A 24,091-nucleotide genomic window follows, 5' to 3' on the forward strand; every position below is an offset into this window, starting at 1 on the left:
CCAGACACATTGAGACAAACACCCAGATACATGGAGACAAACACCCAGATACATGGAGACAAACACCCAAATACATGGAGACAAACACCAAGATACATGGAGAGAAACACCCAGATACATGGAGACAGACACCCAGATACATGGAGACAAACACCCAGATACATGGAGACAAATACCCAAATACATGGAGACAAACACCAAGATACATGGAGACAAATACCCAAATACATGGAGACAAACACCAAGATACATGGAGACAAACACCCAGATACATGGAGACAAATACCCAGATACATGGAGACAAATAACCAGATACATGGAGACAAACACCCAGACACATGGAGACAAACACCCAGATACATGGAGACAAATACCCAGATACATGGAGACAAACACCCAGATACATGGAGACAAACACCCAAATACATGGAGTCAAATACCCAAATACATGGAGACAAACACCAAGATACATGGAGAGAAACACCCAGATACATGGAGACAAACACCCAAATACATGGAGACAAACACCCAGATACATGGAGACAAACACCCAAATACATGGAGACAAACACCAAGATACATGGAGAGAAACACCCAGATACATGGAGACAAACACCCAAATACATGGAGACAAACACCCAGATACATGGAAACAAACACCCAGATACATGGAGACAAACACCCAAATACATGGAGACAAACACCAAGATACATGGAGACAAACACCCAGATACATGGAGGCAGACACCCAGATACATGGAGACAAACACCCAGATACATGGAGACAAATACCCAAATACATGGAGACAAACACCAAGATACATGGAGACAAATACCCAAATACATGGAGACAAACACCAAGATACATGGAGACAAACACCCAGATACATGGAGACAAATACCCAGATATATGGAGACAAATAACCAGATACATGGAGACAAACACCCAGACACATTGAGACAAACACCCAGATACATGGAGACAAATACCCAGATACATGGAGACAAACACCCAGATACATGGAGATATTTTCCCAGATACATGGAGACAAACACCCAGATACATGGAGACAAACACCCAAATACATGGAGACAAATACCCAAATACATGGAGACAAATACCCAAATACATGGAGACAAACACCCAGAGACCTGGAGACAAATACCCAGATACATGGAGACAAACACCCAGATACATGGAGACAAACACCCAGATACATGGAGACAAACACCCAGATAGATGGAGACAAACACCCAGATACACTGAGACATGTACCCAGATACATGGAGACATATACCCAGATACATGGAGACAAATACCCAGATACATGGAGACAAATACCCAAATATATGGAGACAAACACCCAGATACCTGGAGACAAATACCCAGATACATGGAGACAAACACCCAGATACATGGAGACAAACACCCAGATACATGGAGACAAACACCCAGATAGATGGAGACAAACACCCAGATACACTGAGACATGTACCCAGATACATGGAGACATATACCCAGATACATGGAGACAAATACCCAGATACATGGAGACAAATACCCAAATATATTGAGCCAAATACCAAGATACATCGAGACATATATCCAGATACACTGAGACATATACCCAGATACATGGAGACAAATACCCAGATACATTGAGACAAATACCCAGATACATGGAGACAAATACCCATAAATATCGAGACAAACACCCAAATACAATAAGACAAATACACCGATACATTGAGCCGAATAGCCAGATACATAGAGACAAATGACCAAATACATTGAGACAAATACTGAGATACACTGAGACATATACCCAGATACATAGAGAAACATACCCAGATACATTGAGACAAATACCCAGATGTACTGAGACATGTACCCAGATACACTGAGACAAATATCCAAATACACTGACACATAGAGACAAATGACCACATACATAGAGACAAATACTCAGATACATTGAGACATATACCCTGATACATAGAGACAAATGACCACATACATAGAGACAAATACTCAGATACATTGAGACATAAACCCTGATACATAGAGACAAATGACCACATACATAGAGACAAATACCAAGATACATAGAGAAACATACCCAGATACATTGAGAGAAATATCCAGATGTACTGAGACATGTACCCAGATACACTGAGACAAATATCCAAATACACTGACACATATACCCAGACACCATGGAGACAAATACCCAGATACATAGAGACAAATGACCACATACATAGAGACAAATACCAAGATACATTGAGACATATACCCTGATACATAGAGAAACATACCCAGATACATTGAGACAAATACCCAGATGTACTGAGACAAATAACCAGGTACATATTTTCCCTGAATATTCATTATATACTGGGGAAGAAATCTACCATTGCAGACCATTGTGAGGACATTGGCTACCATGACGTCGGAATCAAATGACATCACTAATAGCTTTGCTACTGAAGCTGTTCGCAATAATTTTTTCACTTAAGATACTGCTTATCTACAAACCGAAAAAAAGTTGGAAGAATGATCTTGGATGTTGGCCTCGGCGTTTTCCACTTTTATCAACTCGTGTTGATATATTTGATATCAAAAAGCTCTATTTATTACCTACGAGGGCAAACATATCGAGGTTCATTTAAATTATATCTGCCCAAGGGTCAAATTAGGTCACAAGACAACAGTGAAATTGTTTCCGTCATCTGGACGGCATTGTTGAAGTCATTCGAAACTTATTGTGACGTGAGGTCGGACAGTCTCTTTATATATGTTGCAGTCATAATCGAGATGCAGTGAACCGACAGGACTGTCTCTATATTTATGCTGTAGTGGTAATCGCGATGCAGTGAACCGACTGAACAGTCTCTTTATTTATGATGTAGTGGTAATCGAGATGCAGTGGACCAACTCGACTGTCTCTATATTTATGTTGTAGTGATAATCGCGATGCAGTGAACCGACTGAACAGTCTCTTTATTTATGATGTAGTGGTAATCGAGATGCAGTGAACCGACTGGACAGTCTCTTTATTTATGTTGCAGTGGTAATCTAGATGCAGTGAACCAACTGGACTGTCTCTTTATTTATGATGTAGTGGTAATCGAGATGTATTGGACCAACTGGACAGTCTCTTTATTTATCTTGCAGTGGTAATCGAGATGCAGTGAACCAACTGGACTGTCTCTTTATTTATGTTGCAGTGGTAATCGAGATGCAGTGAACCAACTGGACTGTCTCTTTATTTATGTTGCAGTGGTAATCGAGATGGAGTGGACCGACTGGACAGTCTCTTTATTTATGATGTAGTGGTAATCGAGATGTAGTGGACTGACAGGACAGTCTCTTTATTTATGTTGCAGTGGTAATCGAGATGTAGTGGACTGACAGGACTGTCTCTTTATTTATGATGTAGTGGTAATCGAGATGTAGTGGACCGACTGGACAGTCTCTTTATTTATGATGTAGTGGTAATCGAGATGTAGTGGACCGACTTGACAGTCTCTTTATTTATGTTGTAGAGGTAATCGAGATGTAGTGAACCGACTAGACAGTCTCTTTATTTATGTTGTAGTGGTAATCAGGATGCAGTGTACCAACTTGACTGTCTCTATATTTATGTTGTAGTGATAATCGAGATGTAGTGGACCGTCTGGACAGTCTCTTTATTTATGATGTAGTGGTAATCGAGATGTACTGGACCGACTTGACAGTCTCTTTATTTATGTTGTAGAGGTAATCGAGATGTAGTGGACCGACTGAACAGCCTCTTTATTTATCTTGCAGTGGAAATCGAGATGCAGTGGACCGACTGGACAGTCTCTTTATTTATGTTGTAGTGGTAATCGAGATGCAGTGGAACGACTGAACAGTCTCTTTATTTATCTTGCAGTGGTAATCGAGATGTAGTGGACCGACTGGACAGACTCTTTATTTATGCTGTAGTGGTAATCGCGATGCAGTGAACCGACTTGACTGTCTCTATATTTATGTTGTAGTGGTAATCGAGATGCAGTGGACCGACTGGACAGTCTCTTTATTTATGATGTAGTGGTAATCGAGATGCAGTGGACCAACTGGACGGTCTCTTTATTTATGATGTAGTGGTAATCGAGATGCAGTGGACCAACTGGACTGTCTCTATATTTATGATGTAGTGGTAATCGAGATGTAGTGGACCGACTGGACAGTCTCTTTATTTATGTTGTAGCCGTATTTGAGATGTAGTGAACCGACTAGACAGTCTCTTTATTTATGTTGTAGTGGTAATCAGGATGCAGTGAACCGACTGGACAGTCTCTTTATTGATGTTGTAGTGGTAGTCAGGATGCAGTGAACCGACTGGGCAGTCTCTTAATTTATAATGTAGGGTTAGTCGGGATGCAGTGGACCGACTGGACAGTCTCTTAATTTATGTTGTAGTGGTAATCGAGATGCAGTGGACCGACTGGACAGTCTCTTAATTTATGTTGCAGTGGTAGTCGAGATGCAGTGGACCGACTGGACGGTCTCTTTATTTATGATGTAGTGGTAATCGAGATGCAGTGGACCAACTGGACTGTCTCTATATTTATGATGTAGTGGTAATCGAGATGTAGTGGACCGACTGGACAGTCTCTTTATTTATGTTGTAGCCGTATTTGAGATGTAGTGAACCGACTAGACAGTCTCTTTATTTATGTTGTAGTGGTAATCAGGATGCAGTGAACCGACTGGACAGTCTCTTTATTGATGTTGTAGTGGTAGTCAGGATGCAGTGAACCGACTGGACAGTTAATTTATTTATGTTGCAGTGGTAGTCGGGATGCAGTGGACCGACTGGACAGTCTCTTTATTTATGATGCAGTGGTAGTCGGGATGCAGTGGACCGACTGGACAGACTCTTTATTTATGTTGCAGTGGTAGTCGGGATGGAGTGGTCCGACTCGACAGTCTCTTTATTTATGTTGCAGTGGTAGTCGGGATGTAGTGGACCGACTGGACAGTCTCTTTATTTATGTTGCAGTGGTAATCGAGATGCAGTGGACCGACTGGACTGTCTCTTTAGTTATGTTGAAGTGGTAATCACGATGCAGTGAACCGACTGGACTGTCTCTTTATTAATGCTGTAGTGGTAATTGAGATGCAGTGAACCAACTGGACTGTCTCTTTATTGATGCTGTAGTTGTAATCGAGATGCAGTGAACCGACTGGACAGTCTCTTTATTGATGCTGTAGTTGTAATCGAGATGTAGTGGACAGACAGGACTCTCTCTTTATTTATGTTGCAGTGGTAGTCGGGATGCAGTGGACCGACTCGACAGTCTCCTTATTTATGTTGCAGTGGTATTCGGGATGTAGTGGGCCGACTGGACAGTCTCTTTATTTATGATGTAGTGGTAATTGAGATGTAGTGAACCGACTGGACAGTCTCTTTATTTATGTTGCAGTGGTAGTCGGGATGTAGTGGACCGACTGGAGAGTCTCTTTATTTATGATGCAGTGGTAATTGCGATGCAGTGAACCAACTGGACAGTCTCTTTATTTATGTTGAAGTGGTAATCGCGATGCAGTGAACCGACTGGACTGTCTCTTTATTTATGCTGTAGTGGTAATCGAGATATAGTGGACCGACTGGACAGTCTCTTTATTTATGATGTAGTGGTAATCGCAATGCAGTCAACCAACTGGACTCTCTCTTTATTTATGTTGCAGAGGTAATCGCGATGCAGTGGACCGACTGGACAGTCTCTTTATTTATGTTGTACTGGTAATCGTGATGCAGTGAACCGACTGGACAGTCTCTTTATTTATGCTGTAGTGGTAATCGAGATGCAGTGGACCAACTGGACTGTCTCTTTTTTGTTTATGCTGTAGTGGTAGTCAGGATGCAGTGGACCTACTCAACAGTCTCTTTATTTATGTTGCAATGGTAATCGAGATGTAGTGGACCGACTGAAAAGTCTCTTTATTTATGTTGTAGTGGTAATCGAGATGTAGTGGATCGACTGGACAGTCTCTTTATTGATGTTGTATTGGTAATCGAGATGTAGTGGACCGACTGGGCAGTCTCTTTATTTATGTTGCAGTGGTAGTCAGGATGTAGTGGACCGACTGGACAGTCTCTTTATTTATGATGTAGTGGTAATTGCGATGCAGTGAACCAACTGGACAGTCTCTTTATTTATGTTGAAGTGGTAGTCAGGATGCAGTGGACCGACTGGACTGTCTCTTAATTTATGTTGTAGTGGTAGTGGGGATGCAGTGGACCGACTGGACAGTCTCTTTATTTATGTTGTACTGGTAATCATGATGTAGTGAACCGACTGGACTTTCTCTTTATTTATGTTGTAGTGGTAATTGAGATGCAGTGGACCGACTGGACAGTCTCTTTATTTATGTTGTATTGGTAATCGAGATGTAGTGGACCGACTGGACAGTCTCTTTATTTATGATGTAGTGGTAGTCGGGATGCAGTGGACCGACTTGACTGTCTCTTAATTTATGTTGTAGTGGTAGTCGGGATGCAGTGAACCGACTGGACAGTCCCTTTGTTTATGATGTAGTGGTAGTCGGGATGCAGTTGACCGACTTGACTGTCTCTTAATTTATGTTGTAGTGGTAGTCGGGATGCAGTGGACCGACTGGACAGTCTCTTTATTTATGTTGTAGTGGTAGTCGGGATGCAGTGGACCGACTGGACTGTCTCTTTATTTATGTTGTAGTGGTAGTGGGGATGCAGTGGACCGACTTGACTGTCTCTTAATTTGTGTTGTAGTGGTAGTCGGGATGCAGTGGACCGACTGGACAATCTCTTTATTTATGTTGTAGTGGTAGTCGGGATGCAGTGGACCGACTGGGCAGTCTCTTAATTTATGTTGTAGTGGTAGTCGGGATGCAGTGGACCGACTGGACAGTCTCTTTATTTATAATGTAGTGGTAGTCGGGATGCAGTGGACCGACTTGACTGTCTCTTTATTTATGATTTAGTGGTAGTCGGGATGCAGTGGACCGACTGGACATTCTCTTTATTTATGTTGTAGTGGTAGTCGGGATGCAGTGGACCGACTGGACTGTCTCTTAATTTGTGTTGTAGTGGTAGTCGGGATGCAGTGGACCGACTGGACAATCTCTTTATTTATGTTGTAGTGGTAGTCGGGATGCAGTGGACCGACTGGGCAGTCTCTTAATTTATGTTGTAGTGGTAGTCGGGATGCAGTGGACCGACTGGACAGTCTCTTTATTTATGATTTAGTGGTAGTCAGGATGCAGTGGACCGACTGGACAGTCTCTTTATTTATGATTTAGTGGTAGTCGGGATGCAGTGGACCGACTGGACAGTCTCTTTATTTATGATTTAGTGGTAGTCGGGATGCAGTGGACCGACTGGACAGTCTCTTTATTTATGTTGTAGTGGTAGTCAGGATGTTGTGAACCGACTTAACAGTTTCTTAATTTATGTTGTAGTGGTAGTCGGGATGCAGTGGACCGACTGGGCAGTCTCTTAATTTATGATGTATTGGTAGTCGGGATGCAGTGGACCGACTGGACAGTCTCTTTATTTATGTTGTAGTGGTAGTCAGGATGTTGTGAACCGACTGAACAGTTTCTTAATTTATGTTGTAGTGGTAGTCGGGATGCAGTGGACCGACTGGACAGTCTCTTTATTTATGTTGTAGTGGTAGTCAGGATGTTGTGAACCGACTGGACAGTCTCTTAATTTATGATGTAGTGGTAGTCAGGATGCAGTGGACCGACTGGACAGTCTCTTAATTTATGTTGTAGTGGTAGTCAGGATGCAGTGTAGCGACTGGACAGTCTCTTTATTAATGATGTAGTGGTAGTCGGGATGCAGTGGACCGACTGGACTGTCTCTTTATTTATGTTGTAGTGGTCGTCAGGATGCAGTGGCCCGACTGGACAGTCTCTTTATTAATGATGTAGTGGTAGTCGGGATGCAGTGGACCGACTGGACAGTCCCTTTATTTATGATGTAGTGGTAGTCGGGATGCAGTGGACCGACTGGACAGTCTCTTAATTTATGTTGTAGTGGTAGTCGGGATGCAGTGGACCGACTGGACAGTCTCTTTATTTATGTTGCAGTGGTAGTCGGGATGCAGTGGACCGACTGGGCAGTCTCTTAATTTATAATGTAGTGGTAGTCGGGATGCAGTGGACCGACTGGACAGTCTCTTAATTTATGTTGTAGTGGTAGTCCTGGATGCAGTGGACCGACTGGACAGTCTCTTTATTTATGTTGCAGTGGTAGTCGGGATGCAGTGGACCGACTGGGCAGTCTCTTAATTTATAATGTAGGGTTAGTCGGGATGCAGTGGACCGACTGGACAGTCTCTTTATTTATGTTGCAGTGGTAGTCGGGATGCAGTGGACCGACTGGGCAGTCTCTTAATTTATAATGTAGGGTTAGTCGGGATGCAGTGGACCGACTGGACAGTCTCTTAATTTATGTTGTAGTGGTAATCGAGATGCAGTGGACCGACTGGACAGTCTCTTAATTTATGTTGCAGTGGTAGTCGGGATGCAGTGGACCGACTGGACAGTCTCTTTATTTATGTTGCAGTGGTAGTCGGGATGCCGTGTATCGACTGGCCTATGAGTTCTGTGAGGACTGCTCCCTGCAAGGCATCAAGTATGTGGAAGCCAGGTACTCGCCACACCTGCTTGCTAACACGTTTGAGAAGCCAGTGTACGCCCCGGAGCCCGGCAACTTTTCCCCGCGCGACGTCGTGACGACGGTCGGCGAAGCACTGCAGCAAGGGACACGTGACTTCAACATCCAGGTGAAGGAAATCCTCTGCTGTATACGCAACTTTCCAGGTGAGAACTGCATGAGTAAGTCTGGTATGTCGCCGCTCTGAACAGCGGTTCACTTCCTAGTATATCACTGGGTGTCAGCTGGAGGTGAGAGAAACGCCTCAGAGATGTATGTCGTGGTCCTTTAACACAAGAATGGGTACAGTTCTGACAAACCTAGAAACTCAATCACTGACAAGGCAGAAGGGCGATACACTATTGTGACGTTATCATTGACAAGGCAGAATGGTGATATACAAATGTAAGGGTTGTCACTGACAAGGCAGGGGGTGATATACAAATGAAAGGGTTATCACTGACAAGGCAGAATGGTGATATACAAATGTAAGGGTTGTCACTGACAAGGCAGGGGGTGATATACAAATGAAAGGGTTATCACTGACAAGGCAGGGGGTGATATACAAATGAAAGGGTTATCACTGACAAGGCAGAATGGTGATATACAAATGTAAGGGTTGTCACTGACAAGGCAGAATGGTGATATACAAATGTAAGGGTTGTCACTGACAAGGCAGGGGCTATATACAAATGTAAGGATTATCACTGACAAGGCAAGGGGTGATATACAAATGTAAGGGTTGTCACTGACAAGGCAGAATGGTGATATACAAATGTAAGGGTTGCCACTGACAAGGCAGAATAGGGACAAGGCAGGGATGATATACAAATGTAAGGGTTGTCACTGACAAGGCAGAATGGTGATATACAAATGTAAGGGTTGTCATTGACAAGGCAGAATGGTGATATACAAATGTAAGGGTTGTCACTGACAAGGCAGAATAGGGACAAGGCAGGGGTGATATACAAATGTAAGAGTTGTCACTGACAAGGCAGAATAGGGACATGGCAGGGATGATATACAAATGTAAGGGTTGTCACTGACAAGGCAGAATGGTGATATACAAATGTAAGGGTTATCACTGACAAGGCAGGGATGATATACAAATGTAAGGGTTGTCACTGACAAGGCAGAATGGTGATATACAAATGTAAGGGTTGTCACTGACAAGGCAGAATAGGGACAAGGCAGGGGTGATATACAAATATAAGGGTTGTCACTGACAAGGCAGAATGGTGATATACAAATGTAAGGGATGTCACTGACAAGGCAGGGGTGATATACAAATGTAAGGGTTGTCACTGACAAGGCAGAATGGTGATATACAAATGTAAGGGTTATCACTGACAAGGCAGGGATTATATACAAATGTAAGGGTTGTCACTGACAAGACAGGGATGATATACAAATGTAAGGGTTGTCACTGAGAAGACAGGGATGATATACAAATGTAAGGGTTGTCACTGACAAGGCAGGGATGATATACAAATGTAAGGGTTGTCACTGACAAGACAGGGATGATATACAAATGTAAGGGTTGTCACTGACAAGACAGGGATGATATACAAATGTAAGGGTTGTCACTGACAAGACAGGGATGATATACAAATGTAAGGGTTGTCACTGACAAGACAGGGATGATATACAAATGTAAGGGTTGTCACTGACAAGGCAGGGATGATATACAAATGTAAGGGTTGTCACTGACAAGACAGGGATGATATACAAATGTAAGGGTTATCACTGACAAGGCAGGGGCTATATACAAATGTAAGGGTTGTCACTGACAAGACAGGGATGATATACAAATGAAAGGGTTATCACTGACAAGGCAGGGGGTGATATACAAATGTAAGGGTTGTCACTGACAAGGCAGGGATTATATACAAATGTAAGGGTTGTCACTGACAAGGCAGGGGGTGATATACAAATGTAAGGGTTGTCACTGACAAGGCAGAATGGTGATATACAAATGTAAGGGTTGTCACTGACAAGGCAGAATGGTGATATACAAATGTAAGGGTTATCACTGACAAGGCAGGGGCTATATACAAATGTAAGGGTTGTCACTGACAAGACAGGGATGATATACAAATGAAAGGGTTATCACTGACAAGGCAGGGGGTGATATACAAATGTAAGGGTTGTCACTGACAAGGCAGGGATGATATACAAATGTAAGGGTTATCACTGACAAGGCAGGGGGTGATATACAAATGTAAGGGTTGTCACTGACAAGACAGGGATGATATACAAATGAAAGGGTTATCACTGACAAGGCAGGGGGTGATATACAAATGTAAGGGTTGTCACTGACAAGACAGGGATGATATACAAATGTAAGGGTTGTCACTGACAAGGCAGGGGCTATATACAAATGTAAGGGTTGTCACTGACAAGGCAGGGGGTGATATACAAATGTAAGGGTTGTCACTGACAAGGCAGGGGGTGATATACAAATGTAAGGGTTGTCACTGACAAGGCAGAATGGTGATATACAAATGTAAGGGTTGTCACTGACAAGGCAGAATGGTGATATACAAATGTAAGGGTTATCACTGACAAGGCAGGGGCTATATACAAATGTAAGGGTTGTCACTGACAAGGCAGGGGGTGATATACAAATGTAAGGGTTATCACTGACAAGGCAGGGGGTGATATACAAGTGTAAGGGATGTCACTGACAAGGCAGGGGGTGGCAATATCGTTGGATAAACTGGTGTAGGAAACATCCGGACGTGAATGCTTGGTGTGATCAGCAACGATCAGGAGGGTAGTGAGAAACAATGCTCGAAGTGGATTTTTGCCTTTCTACACGAGAAAGTCAAATTCAGTATATTATCTTCAGTGCTGTTATTTAGCGTATTTGAACATGATTGCACTGAACCAAAGACGTACATAGATCTCTATACGTCTTAGACTGACCAAATCATCAGACAAAGTCGAGTGGCCTTCACTCAATACTGCAGTGCTGACACGCCCATCTATCAGTGGGAGGCGACTGCCTTTTCACACTCACAAAACAAAGAGGCCATAATAATGGTAGTAAGGGACATTAGCGGTACGTTTACCACATACTGTCATCAAATATGCAGTGTTTATTGTTTGTGACAGTTTTCATTTGGACATGTGATATTGAAATGAAATTGTTTTCTGCCTGTCATGTAATAATCTTGTTTGAATAGTTCTGATTGACTTGTTACTTTCAGAATGGTCGCTGGAGGTGGCTAGTTTGTGTCGGGAGTTCCGAAGCAGTGTGGTTGCTATTGACGTCGCTGGTCCTGAGTTCCTCAGCGGCAAGGACGCCACGCAGTGCCCCCATAAACTAGCGTTTAAGGTTCCTCTTGCACTCTACTTGACAGTTCCCACTCATATGGTCTCGTTCTTATAACTACCGAACCTCGTATACTTCGAATGACATACTGTATACTTAGCACCCAACCGGAGCCTCGTAGAAATATACAGACACAAACAGACACATTCAGACACATACAGACATATACAGACACATGCAGACACATATAGACGCAAACAGACACATACAGGCACATACAGACACATACAGACACATACAGACACATACAAACACATATAGACACATACAGACACATACAGACATATAGACACATACAGACATATATAGACACATATAGACAGAAACAGACACATACAGACACATATAGACACATACAGACACATAAAGACACAAACAGACACATACAGACATATATAGACACATACATACATATACAGACACATAAAGACACAAACAGACACATACAAACACATACAGGCACATGTAGACACATACAAACACATACAGACACATAAAGACATATACTGACACATATAGACACATACAGACACATACAGACACAAACAGACACAGACAGACACATATAGACACAAACAGACACATACAGACACATATAGACACATACAGACGCAAACAGACACATATAGACACATACAGACACAAACATACACATATAGACATATATAGACACATACAGACACAAACAGACACATACAGACATATATAGACACATATAGACAGAAACAGACACATACAGACACATACAGACACATAAAGACACAAACAGACACATACAGATACATATAGACACATACATACATATACAGACACAAACAGACACATACAAACACATACAGGCACATGTAGACACATACAAACACATACAGACACATAAAGACATATACTGACACATATAGACACATACAGACACATACAGACACAAACAGACACAGACAGACACATACAGACACATATAGACACATACAGACGCAAACAGACACATATAGACACAAACAGACACATACAGACACATATAGACACATACAGACGCAAACAGACACATATAGACACATACAGACACAAACATACACATATAGACATAAACAGGCACATGCAGACACATACAGACATATGTAGACACATACATGCACATATAGACACAAACAGACACATACAGGCACATACAGACACAAACAGACACATATAGACATATACAGACACATACAGATATAAACAGACACACGCAGACACATACAGACATATAGACACATACATACACATACTGACACAAAACGACACATACAGACACAAATAGACACATGCATACACATATAGACACAAACAGACACATAAAGACACAAAAAGACACAAACAGACACATACAGACATAAACAGACACATACAGACAAATGTAGACACATATAATCACAAACAGAAACATACAGACGCATAGAGACACATGTCCCCCAAGTCTCTAAGAATACATGCAAAGTAAACAAATACCAGGACACTATCGAACACTTCTTAAGGAATAATTTTTAAAACTGAGTGTTACTTTCTTTCAGGAAGTTGAGGACGCGGGATTACATCGAACAGCACACGCTTCAGAAGTTAGGTCTTCAGTGATGATGTATGAGGTTGGTATTCACATACAGGCATCACACACAGGCGCCATACACATGCATCACACACAGGCGCCACACTCAGGCGCCACACACAGTCGCCACACACAGACATCACACACAGTCGCCACACCCAGACATCACACACAGTCGCCACACACAGACATCACACACAGGCGCCACACTCAGGCGCCACACACAGTCGCCACACACAGACATCACACACAGGCGCCACACACAGGCATCACACACAGACGCCACACACAGGCGGCTCACAAAGGCGGCACACAAAGACATCACACACAGGCGCCACACACAGGCATCACACACAGGCGCCACACACAGGCATCAAACACAGACGCCACACAAAGGCGGCACACACAGACGTTACCAGGCATCACACACAGGCGCCACACACAGGCGTCACATACATGCATCACACACAGGCGCCACACACAGGCGCCACACTCAGACATCACACAAAGGCGGCACACACAGGCGTCACACACAGGCGCCACACAGGCGTCACACAAAGACGGCACAATCAGGCGTCACACAGGTGGCACAGACAGGCGCCACACAAAGGCGTCACACACAGGCGGCACACTCAGGCGCCTCACACAGGCGAAACACAAAGACATCTCACACAGGCGCCACGCACAGGCGACACACACAGACGTCACACTCAGGCGCCACACACAGTCGACACACAACGACATCACACACAGGCGCCACACACAGGCGAAACACAAAGACATCACACACAGGCGCCACACACAGGCATCACACACAGGCGCCACACACAGGCGCCACACACAGGCGCCACACACAGGCATCACACACAGGCGCCACACACAGGCGCCACACACAGGCATCACACACAGGCACCACACACAGGCGCCACACACAGGCGCCACACACAGGCGCCACACACAGGCATCACACACAGGCGCCACACGCAGGCACCACACACAGGCGCCACACACAGGCACCACACACAGGCATCACACACAGGCGCCACACACAGGCGCCACACACAGGCATCACACACAGGCGCCACACACAGGCGCCACACACAGGCATCACACACAGGCGCCACACGCAGGCGCCACACACAGGCGCCACACACAGACGTTACCAGGCATCACACACAGGCGTCACACATATGCATTACACACAGGCGTCACGCACAGCCATCATACACAGCCATCACACCCAGGCATCAGTCAGGCGGCACACACAGGCGTCACACACAGGCACATAACACATTACTTTCAAGCAGAACTCACAAGCATCAGGGGTGAGGGCCAAACTGTAAGTACCTCGGAGCATACGACGGCGTTCTGCAATGTTTGGCACTCACTCTATGAAGGTTCTCACTCCAATGAACTCACACAAAGTAAAGTCAATTCTTATAGTTTTTATGTCACTGTTATATACCTCGAGGGATATCTTGCAGGATTTCATTTAGTACATTTAGACGTCATGTTTAGACTGACAGCCCCACAACAACGAACGCGGAATAAAATAGTTCAGAAGAGGTTGTATGAGTTTATGCATGCTCAAATTGTAGTTTGGTTACAACAAATAGATTCCCTTGGCATTTGCGAACGCAAATTAGCCGCCCTTGATTTTCATTAACCTTTTTACGACCAAACAAACGTTGATATAGGGGAAAAGGAAAGGGTAAGGGAGGTAACTCGTGTTACCCAAAAACCAAAGCTTCCGCCACTTTGGACATGAAGACATCCTTTCCATCAATGAGATTTTGAGGGTTTTCTTCTGTGTGTCAGTCAGTTTTTCAATGTTGAATTTCTCGCAAACTCGATCATAATCAATGAGACTGTCCAACCAAACACTGAGGCTGGTTTGTAACCCGCATTCTAATTGGCACGTTATACCTAGAAGCGTTGTGAATCAAATTCGCAAATGGAAAAAAAGGTACTCTGAGATTGCAAGAACCACGGGTATGGATCCAAGGGTTAGTGTAGGTTTACCGAAATGCCAGCTGCAGATATAGAGGATGCATTAGATCAAAAAGGTCTCTCTAAAAACTACCCCAGTAAGTCGGTCACAGTGACAGCGCGTCGTAATACATCGTAATAATCAAATACCGGACGTCACAATGGCTGACACGAAAAACGTGACGGGAGAGATTTCCGAAATTGTTCTTGAACCTTTTGCGATTTCAAGTGTTTGTCATGATTGATAAATTGTCCGATCACTGAAAGGTGATTATAAAGATGAGTCTAACAGATACTTAGGGTAATTTACACTTTGCCGAAGATTGTCACTGGATGTGCATTTCTTCGTTTGGGTCACTAGGATTGGCCGTAGGGCGGATAGTCTTGTACGGGTATGCAGTCTCACCATCTGTCTTATTTCAGTGCATGCTGACCGCTAGACCGCTAAGTTCAAGATTAAAGGGTATAAATGATCAGAAACCACGCTTCTGTATTTATTCATGCTAGGGAATTCCCAGGGTTTTTCCAAGGAATGTGAAAGTAGTTCGTCAGTGTGGACGTCATTTCAAGAATACAATCACGTGAAAAAAGTGTCGTTCATCCACTTATGAACGTCAGTTTAGCGGTCAAGTGACCGACCTCTCGTCCAATGGAAAAGCCCTATAATCGTGTAAACTTCACGTTTAAAAAAATGTCTGTTGTGTTGTGGCATACTGTCTGTTCCGTTGTGCTATACTGTCTGTTGTGTTGTGTTATACTGTCTACACTTAATGTTGTATCGTGTTATATTGTCTGTTGTGTTGTGCTATAATGTCTGTTGTGTTGTGGTATACTGTCTACACTTAATGTTGTATCGTGTTATATTGTCTGTTGTGTTGTGCTATAATGTCTGTTGTGTTGTGGTATACTGTCTACACTTAATGTTGTATCGTGTTATATTGTCTGTTGTGTTGTGCTATAATGTCTATATTGAATGTTGTAACATGTTATACGGGCACCCGTTGTGATATACTTGTCTACTGACTGTCATGACTATATGTAGTGTTGTTGTATCCTGCCCATGCTGCTTGTTGTATTCTCAGGCTCTCGATGAGTACCACGCTGAAAGGATCGGCCACGGCTACCGAAGTCTTGATTGTGACAAGATGTACCAAAGAGTACTGGAAGAAAGAATTCATCTGGAAACATGTCCGATATCGTCAATCTTAACCGGAGGTGCTCCGAATGGGAAGAGCAACCACCCTATATTGAGGTGAAATTTGCAGGGGTGAAGATGAAATAAGCGTCTCTCATGGCGTACTCCTACGGTGTGTGTCGATGAGATTATTTCATGGCCTTCTTGTCCATTGTGTTTCATGACCCTGTGTCATAACTGTTTATCCCCCGTGTGTGTTGTAACTGGTTATCTCCCCTGTGTGCGTTATCACTAGTTATATCTCTATTGTGTGTTATCACTTGTTATATCTCTATTGTGTGTTATCACTAGTTATCTCCCGTGTGTGTTGTGACTGGTTATCTCCCCTGTGTGCGTTATCACTAGTTATATCTCTATTGTGTGTTATCACTTGTTATATCTCCATTGGGTGTTATTACTAGTTATCTCCCGTGTGTGTATGTTATCACTAGTTATCTCCCGTGTGTGTTGTGACTAGTTATCTCCCGTGTGTGTTGTGACTAGTTATCTCCCCTGTGTGTGTTATCACTAGTTATATCACTATTGTGTGTTATCACTAGTTATCTCCCTTGTGTATGTTATCACCAGTTATCTCCCATGTGTGTTTTTACTCGTAATCACCTCTGTGTGTTGTGACTAGTTACCTCCCCTGTGTGTGTTATCACTAGTTATCTCCCTTGTGTGTGTTATGATTAGTAATCTCCCCTGTGTGTGTTGTGACTAGTTATCTCCCCTGTGTGTGTTGTGACTAGTTATCTCCCCTTGGTGTGTTATCACAAGTTATCTCCAAGCGTGTTGAATCACTAGTTATCTCCCCTGTGTTTGTATCACTGGTTATCTCCCCTTTGTGTGTGTTGTAATAAGTTATCTCCCAGTGTGTTATCACTAGTTATCTCCAAGTAGGTGTTATCCCCAGTTATCTCCTCTGTGTGTGTTATCACTAGGTATCTCCCAGTGTGTTGTAATTAGTAATCTCCCCTGTGTGTGTTATCACTAGTTATCACCCTGTCCTGTGTTTGTTGTGACTAGATATCTCCCCTGTGTGTGTTATGGCTAGTTATCTCCCCTGTGTGTGTTGTGACAGGTTATCTCCCCTGTGTGTGTTATGGCTAGTTATCTCCACTGTGTGTTGTGACAAGTTATCTCCCCTTTGTGTGTTGTGACAGGTTATCTCCCCTGTGTGTGTGTTGTGACAAGTTATCTCCCCTGTGTGTGTTATGGCTAGTTATCTCCACTGTGTGTTGTGACAAGTTATCTCCCCTGTGTGTGTTATGGCTAGTTATCTCCACTGTGTGTTGTGACCAGTTATCTCCCCTGTGTGTGTTGTGACAGGTTATCTCCCCTGTGTGTGTTATGGCTAGTTATCTCCACTGTGTGTTGTGACAAGTTATCTCCCCTTTATGTGTTGTGACAGGTTATCTCCCCTGTGTGTGTGTTATGACAAGTTATCTCCCCTGTGTGTGTTATGGCTAGTTATCTCCACTGTGTGTTGTGACAGGTTATCTCCCCTGTGTGTGTGTTGTGACAAGTTATCTCCCCTGTGTGTGTGTTGTGACAAGTTATCTCCCCTGTGTGTGTTATGGCTAGTTATCTCCACTGTGTGTTGTGACCAGTTATCTCCAATGTGTGTGTTGTGACCAGTTATCTCCCCTGTGTGTGTTGTGGCAAGTAATCTTCCCTGTGTGTGTTGTGACAAGTTATCTCCCCTTTGTGTGTTGTGACAGGTTATCTCCCCTGTTTGTGTGTTGTGACAAGTTATCTCCCCTGTGTGTGTTATGGCTAGTTATCTCCACTGTGTGTTGTGACCAGTTATCTCCAATGTGTGTGTTGTGACCAGTTATCTCCCCTGTGTGTGTTGTGGCAAGTAATCTTCCCTGTGTGTGTTGTGACAAGTTAACTCCCCTTTGTGTGTTGTGACAGGTTATCTCCCCTGTGTGTGTCTTGTGACAAGTTATCTCCCCTGTGTGTGTTATGGCTAGTTATCTCCACTGTGTGTTGTGACCAGTTATCTCCCCTGTGTGTGTTATGGCTAGTTATCTCCCCTGTGTGTGTGTTGTGACAAGTTATCTCCCCTGTGTGTGTTATGGCTAGTTATCTCCACTGTGTGTTGTGACAAGTTATCTCCCCTGTGTGTGTCTTGTGACAAGTTATCTCCCCTGTGTGTGTTATGGCTAGTTATCTCCACTGTGTGTTGTGACAAGTTATCTCCCCTGTGTGTGTTATGGCTAGTTATCTCCCCTGTGTGTGTGTTGTGACAAGTTATCTCCCCTGTGTGTGTTATGGCTAGTTATCTTCCCTGTGTGTGTGTTGTGACAAGTTATCTCCCCTGTGTGTGTTATGGCTAGTTATCTTCCCTGTGTGTGTGTTGTGACAAGTTATCTCCCCTGTGTGTGTTATGGCTAGTTATCTCCCCTGTGTGTGTTATGGCTAGTTATCTCCACTGTGTGTTGTGACAAGTTATCTCCCCTGTGTGTGTTGTGACAGGTTATCTCCCCTGTGTGTGTGTTGTGACAAGTTATCTCCCCTTTGTGTGTGTTGTGACAAGTTATCTCCCCTGTGTGTGTGTTGTGACAAGTTATCTCCCCTGTGTGTGTTATGGCTAGTTATCTCCACTGTGTGTTGTGACCAGTTATCTCCAATGTGTGTGTTGTGACCAGTTATCTCCCCTGTGTGTGTTGTGGCAAGTAATCTTCCCTGTGTGTGTTGTGACAAGTTATCTCCCCTTTGTGTGTTGTGACAGGTTATCTCCCCTGTGTGTGTGTTGTGACAAGTTATCTCCCCTGTGTGTGTTATGGCTAGTTATCTCCACTGTGTGTTGTGACCAGTTATCTCCAATGTGTGTGTTGTGACCAGTTATCTCCCCTGTGTGTGTTGTGGCAAGTAATCTTCCCTGTGTGTGTTGTGACAAGTTATCTCCCCTTTGTGTGTTGTGACAGGTTATCTCCCCTGTGTGTGTGTTGTGACAAGTTATCTCCCCTGTGTGTGTTATGGCTAGTTATCTCCACTGTGTGTTGTGACCAGTTATCTCCAATGTGTGTGTTGTGACCAGTTATCTCCCCTGTGTGTGTTGTGGCAAGTAATCTTCCCTGTGTGTGTTGTGACAAGTTATCTCCCCTTTGTGTCTTGTGACAGGTTATCTCCCCTGTGTGTGTGTTGTGACAAGCTATCTCCCCTGTGTGTGTTATGGCTAGTTATCTCCACTGTGTGTTGTGACCAGTTATCTCCAATGTGTGTGTTGTGACCAGTTATCTCCCCTGTGTGTGTTGTGGCAAGTAATCTTCCCTGTGTGTGTTGTGACAAGTTATCTCCCCTTTGTGTGTTGTGACAAGTTATCTCCCCTGTGAGTGTGTTGTGACAAGTTATCTCCCCTGTGTGTGTTATGGCTAGTTATCTCCACTGTGTGTTGTGACCAGTTATCTCCAATGTGTGTGTTGTGACCAGTTATCTCCCCTGTGTGTGTTGTGGCAAGTTATCTTCCCTGTGTGTGTTGTGACAAGTTATCTCCCCTTTGTGTGTTGTGACAGGTGATCTCCCCTGTGTGTGTTGTGACTAGTTATCTCCAATGTGTGTGTTGTGACCAGTTATCTCCCCTGTGTGTGTTGTGACTAGTTTTTTCCCCTGTGTGTGTTGTGACCAGTTATCTCCCCTGTGTGTGTTGTAACCAGTTATCTCCCCTGTGTGTGTTGTAACCAGTTATCTCCCCTGTGTGTGTTGTAACCAGTTATCTCCCATGTGTGTGTTGTAACCAGTTATCTCCCATGTGTGTGTTGTGACCAGTTATCTCCCCTGTGTGTGTTGTAACCAGTTATCTCCCCTGTGTGTGTTGTGACCAGTTATCTCCCCTGTGTGTGTTGTCACCAGTTATCTCCCCTGTGTGTGTTGTAACCAGTTATCTCCCCTGTGTGTGTTGTAACCAGTTATCTCCCCTGTGTGTGTTGTAACCAGTTATCTCCCATGTGTGTGTTGTGACCAGTTATCTCCCCTGTGTGTGTTGTAACCAGTTATCTCCCATGTGTGTGATCAACGGTCTCTCCTGCTCCAGGTTCGCCCAGGACAAAGCCAACTTCTCACTGAACACCGACGACCCTACAGTCTTGGACAACACCCTTACAGACGACTACATGACGGCGAAGGAATTTGGCTTGTCAGATGATCACATCACACAATCGGTTAACATTTCAACTGTTACTGACACTAGATTGTGTGATAAAGCCTTACACCCATGGTGCACGACCTAACTTATGGATACCCATGGTACACGACCTAACTTATGGATACCCGTGGTACACGACCTAACTTATGGATACCCATGGTACACGACCTAACTTATGGATACCCATGGTACACGACCTAACTTATGGATACCCATGGTACACGACCTAACTTATGGATACCCATGGTACACGACCAAACTTATGGATACCCATGGTACAGGACTTTACTTATGGATACCCATGGTACATGACTTTACTTATGGATACCCATGGTACACGACGTTACTAATGGATACCCATGGTACACGACCTAACTTATGGATACCCATGGTACACGACTTTACTTATGGATACGCATGGTACACGACTTAACTTATGGATACCCATGGTACACGACCTAACTTATGGATACCCATGGTACACGACCTAACTTATGGATACCCATGGTACACGACCTAACTTATGGATACCCATGGTACACGACCTAACTTATGGATACCCATGGTACACGACCTAACTTATGGATACCCATGGTACACGACCTAACTTATGGATACCCATGGTACACGACCTAACTTATGGATACCCATGGTACACGACCTAACTTATGGATACCCATGGTACACGACCTAACTTATGGATACCCATGGTACACGACCTAACTTATGGATACCCATGGTACACGACCTAACTTATGGATACCCATGGTACACGACCTAACTTATGGATACCCGTGGTACACGACCTAACTTATGGATACCCATGGTACACGACCTAACTTATGGATACCCATGGTACACGACCTAACTTATGGATACCCATGGTACACGACCTAACTTATGGATACCCATGGTACACGACCAAACTTATGGATACCCATGGTACATGACTTTACTTATGGATACCCATGGTACATGACTTTACTTATGGATACCCATGGTACACGACGTTACTAATGGATACCCATGGTACACGACCTAACTTATGGATACCCATGGTACACGACTTTACTTATGGATACGCATGGTACACGACTTTACTTATGGATACCCATGGTACACGACCTAACTTATGGATACCCATGGTACACGACCTAACTTATGGATACCCATGGTACACGACCTAACTTATGGATACCCATGGTACACGACCTAACTTATGGATACCCATGGTACACGACTTTACTTATGGATACCCATGGTACACGACCTAACTTATGGATACCCATGGTACACGACCTAACTTATGGATACCCATGGTACACGACTTTACTTATGGATACGCATGGTACACGACTTTACTTATGGATACGCATGGTACACGACTTTACTTATGGATACCCATGGTACACGACCTAACTTATGGATACCCATGGTACACGACTTTACTTATGCATACCCATTGTACATAACTTTACTTAAGGATACCTATACAGATATTTTCTTTCCATGCAGATATTCAATGCAGCAAGATCATCCTTCCTCCCTGATGCGGAGAAGAAACTGCTGGTGTCGGAGCTGGTGAAAGTGTATGGTGCCCAGTGGTGATGGAAGTCATTCCTTGTCACCCCCAGACAACCAGCCTGTGAAGGAGGGCCACGTGGGACTGGGGACATGGGTTGGGAGGGGCCAGGTATTGGGGAAGTCAAGGTGTGGAGCTTACAGAGGGTGTGAGGGGCGTCGTGTGGTGGGAAGGTGGAAAGAATGTTGATGGTATACCTAGTCATTAATAACTGTCCAGCATGTTACTCCATGTATTCAAGACTTGTATAGTTTATATCGACTTCATGTGTAATGTTTGAGTTTTGTGAAACTATTGTCCCTTGGGGACTTGGGGTAGGCTTTGACACACAAGGTGGAACGCCATGATATAACTGGAACTCTGCTAGAAGCGCCGTTAAAACACAACTCACTCACTCACTTTGTGTCACGGCGTGTCAGCTAAATGTGTGAGGAAAGCCCGAAGTGATGCGGGTCTTAGACTAAACACACGAGCACGAGTATGGTGCTGACAAACATAATCGGTGCGAACCGGGATTCGAACCTACAAACTATGCTTGTCGTAAGAAGCGACTAACGGGATCTGGTGGTCAGGCTCGATGGCTTGGTTGATGCATGTCATCGTACCCAATTGCGTGGATCGATGCTCATGATGTCAATCACGTTATTGTCTGTTTCAGACTCGATTTACAGACCGCCGTCATGTAGCTGAAACATTGCTGAGTGCGGCGTTAAACAACAAACAAACAAACCCCACAAGCATAGGTTTCTGGCGTGCCCAAGGGACGCAACTCTGCACAGTAACAGCAACTCTACTAAGCGAGTTGCGGCGCCTTAGACAACTGGGCCACCCGTCTCACCCTGCAACGGGTGGAAGTGATCATCTAATCAAACCTGATAATCACCGACAGACTGACACTGCTTATGTCTAATATGCTTTTATGAACGAATAAATTGTTGTGTTTAATTCAAATACATAAGGTAAAGCTATTTTGTTTTCATTTCACGGTCGCCATCTATTGTCCTGCATGCGCTAGATAGCAGTCTTCCTTCAGTTCAGGAACTACTACCTCCAGCAGTCTCTCACTTCTGTGGAGGAGAGTTTGTCTGTTTTGTTTTGTTTGGGTTTTTTGTTGTTGTTTTTTTGTTTTGTTTTGTTGGGTTTTTTTGGTGTTTTTTTTTTTTTTGGGGGGGGGGGGGGTTGTGTTGTTTTGGGGGGGCGTGGGGGTCGATATACCAGATGTATGGAATACGTGGAAAATATTTTCCATGATCAGCCCCCATCCCTCTCAATTTGGACCCAACAATATCACCTAATAAGTTTTAATATGCCTTGGTTTAAATATTCTGGGATCTTACTTTGGTAGGAATTTTGAATAAAGGGCTCAAATTAAAAGGGAAAAGCCACTTCCTATGTGACAGGTAGTTTTCCTGTGAATTGTACTAACCATACGGTCCTTACTGCCTTCATGGATTACCAAACGCCTTACAGTACCTTACAGTACCTTACATGACCTTACATTGCCTTACATGACCTTACAGTACCTTACAGTACCTTACATGACCTTACATTGCCTTACATTGTATTTTGTATGATATAACTTTGCACCACCGGGGCCTA

The 24,091-nt window shown here is 43.8% G+C and overlaps 1 protein-coding gene across 2 annotated transcripts in view; it reads left to right on the top strand.

The window, feature by feature from the left end:
- LOC124124176 (adenosine deaminase-like) overlaps nt 1-23,456 on the top strand; it is a 42,497-nt gene extending 19,041 nt beyond the window's left edge. Inside the window, exons 3-8 of one of the 2 annotated variants that reach the window (XM_048392703.1) lie at nt 8,589-8,845; nt 11,891-12,018; nt 13,563-13,634; nt 16,666-16,835; nt 20,800-21,011; nt 22,426-23,456. In XM_048392703.1, the coding sequence (XP_048248660.1) occupies nt 8,589-8,845; nt 11,891-12,018; nt 13,563-13,634; nt 16,666-16,835; nt 20,800-20,995 (823 nt within the window). In that variant the 3' untranslated portion in view covers nt 20,996-21,011; nt 22,426-23,456. The remainder of the gene's footprint in view (nt 1-8,588; nt 8,846-11,890; nt 12,019-13,562; nt 13,635-16,665; nt 16,836-20,799; nt 21,012-22,425) is intronic. The other variant, XM_046487269.2, reaches the window with a different exon arrangement.
- Nucleotides 23,457-24,091: the final 635 nt, after the last annotated feature.

Source organism: Haliotis rufescens, unplaced genomic scaffold (assembly GCF_023055435.1).
Source record: "Haliotis rufescens isolate VD_foot unplaced genomic scaffold, xgHalRufe1.0.p SCAF_1, whole genome shotgun sequence".
In the NCBI taxonomy this organism is placed as follows: Eukaryota; Metazoa; Mollusca; class Gastropoda; order Lepetellida; family Haliotidae; genus Haliotis; species Haliotis rufescens.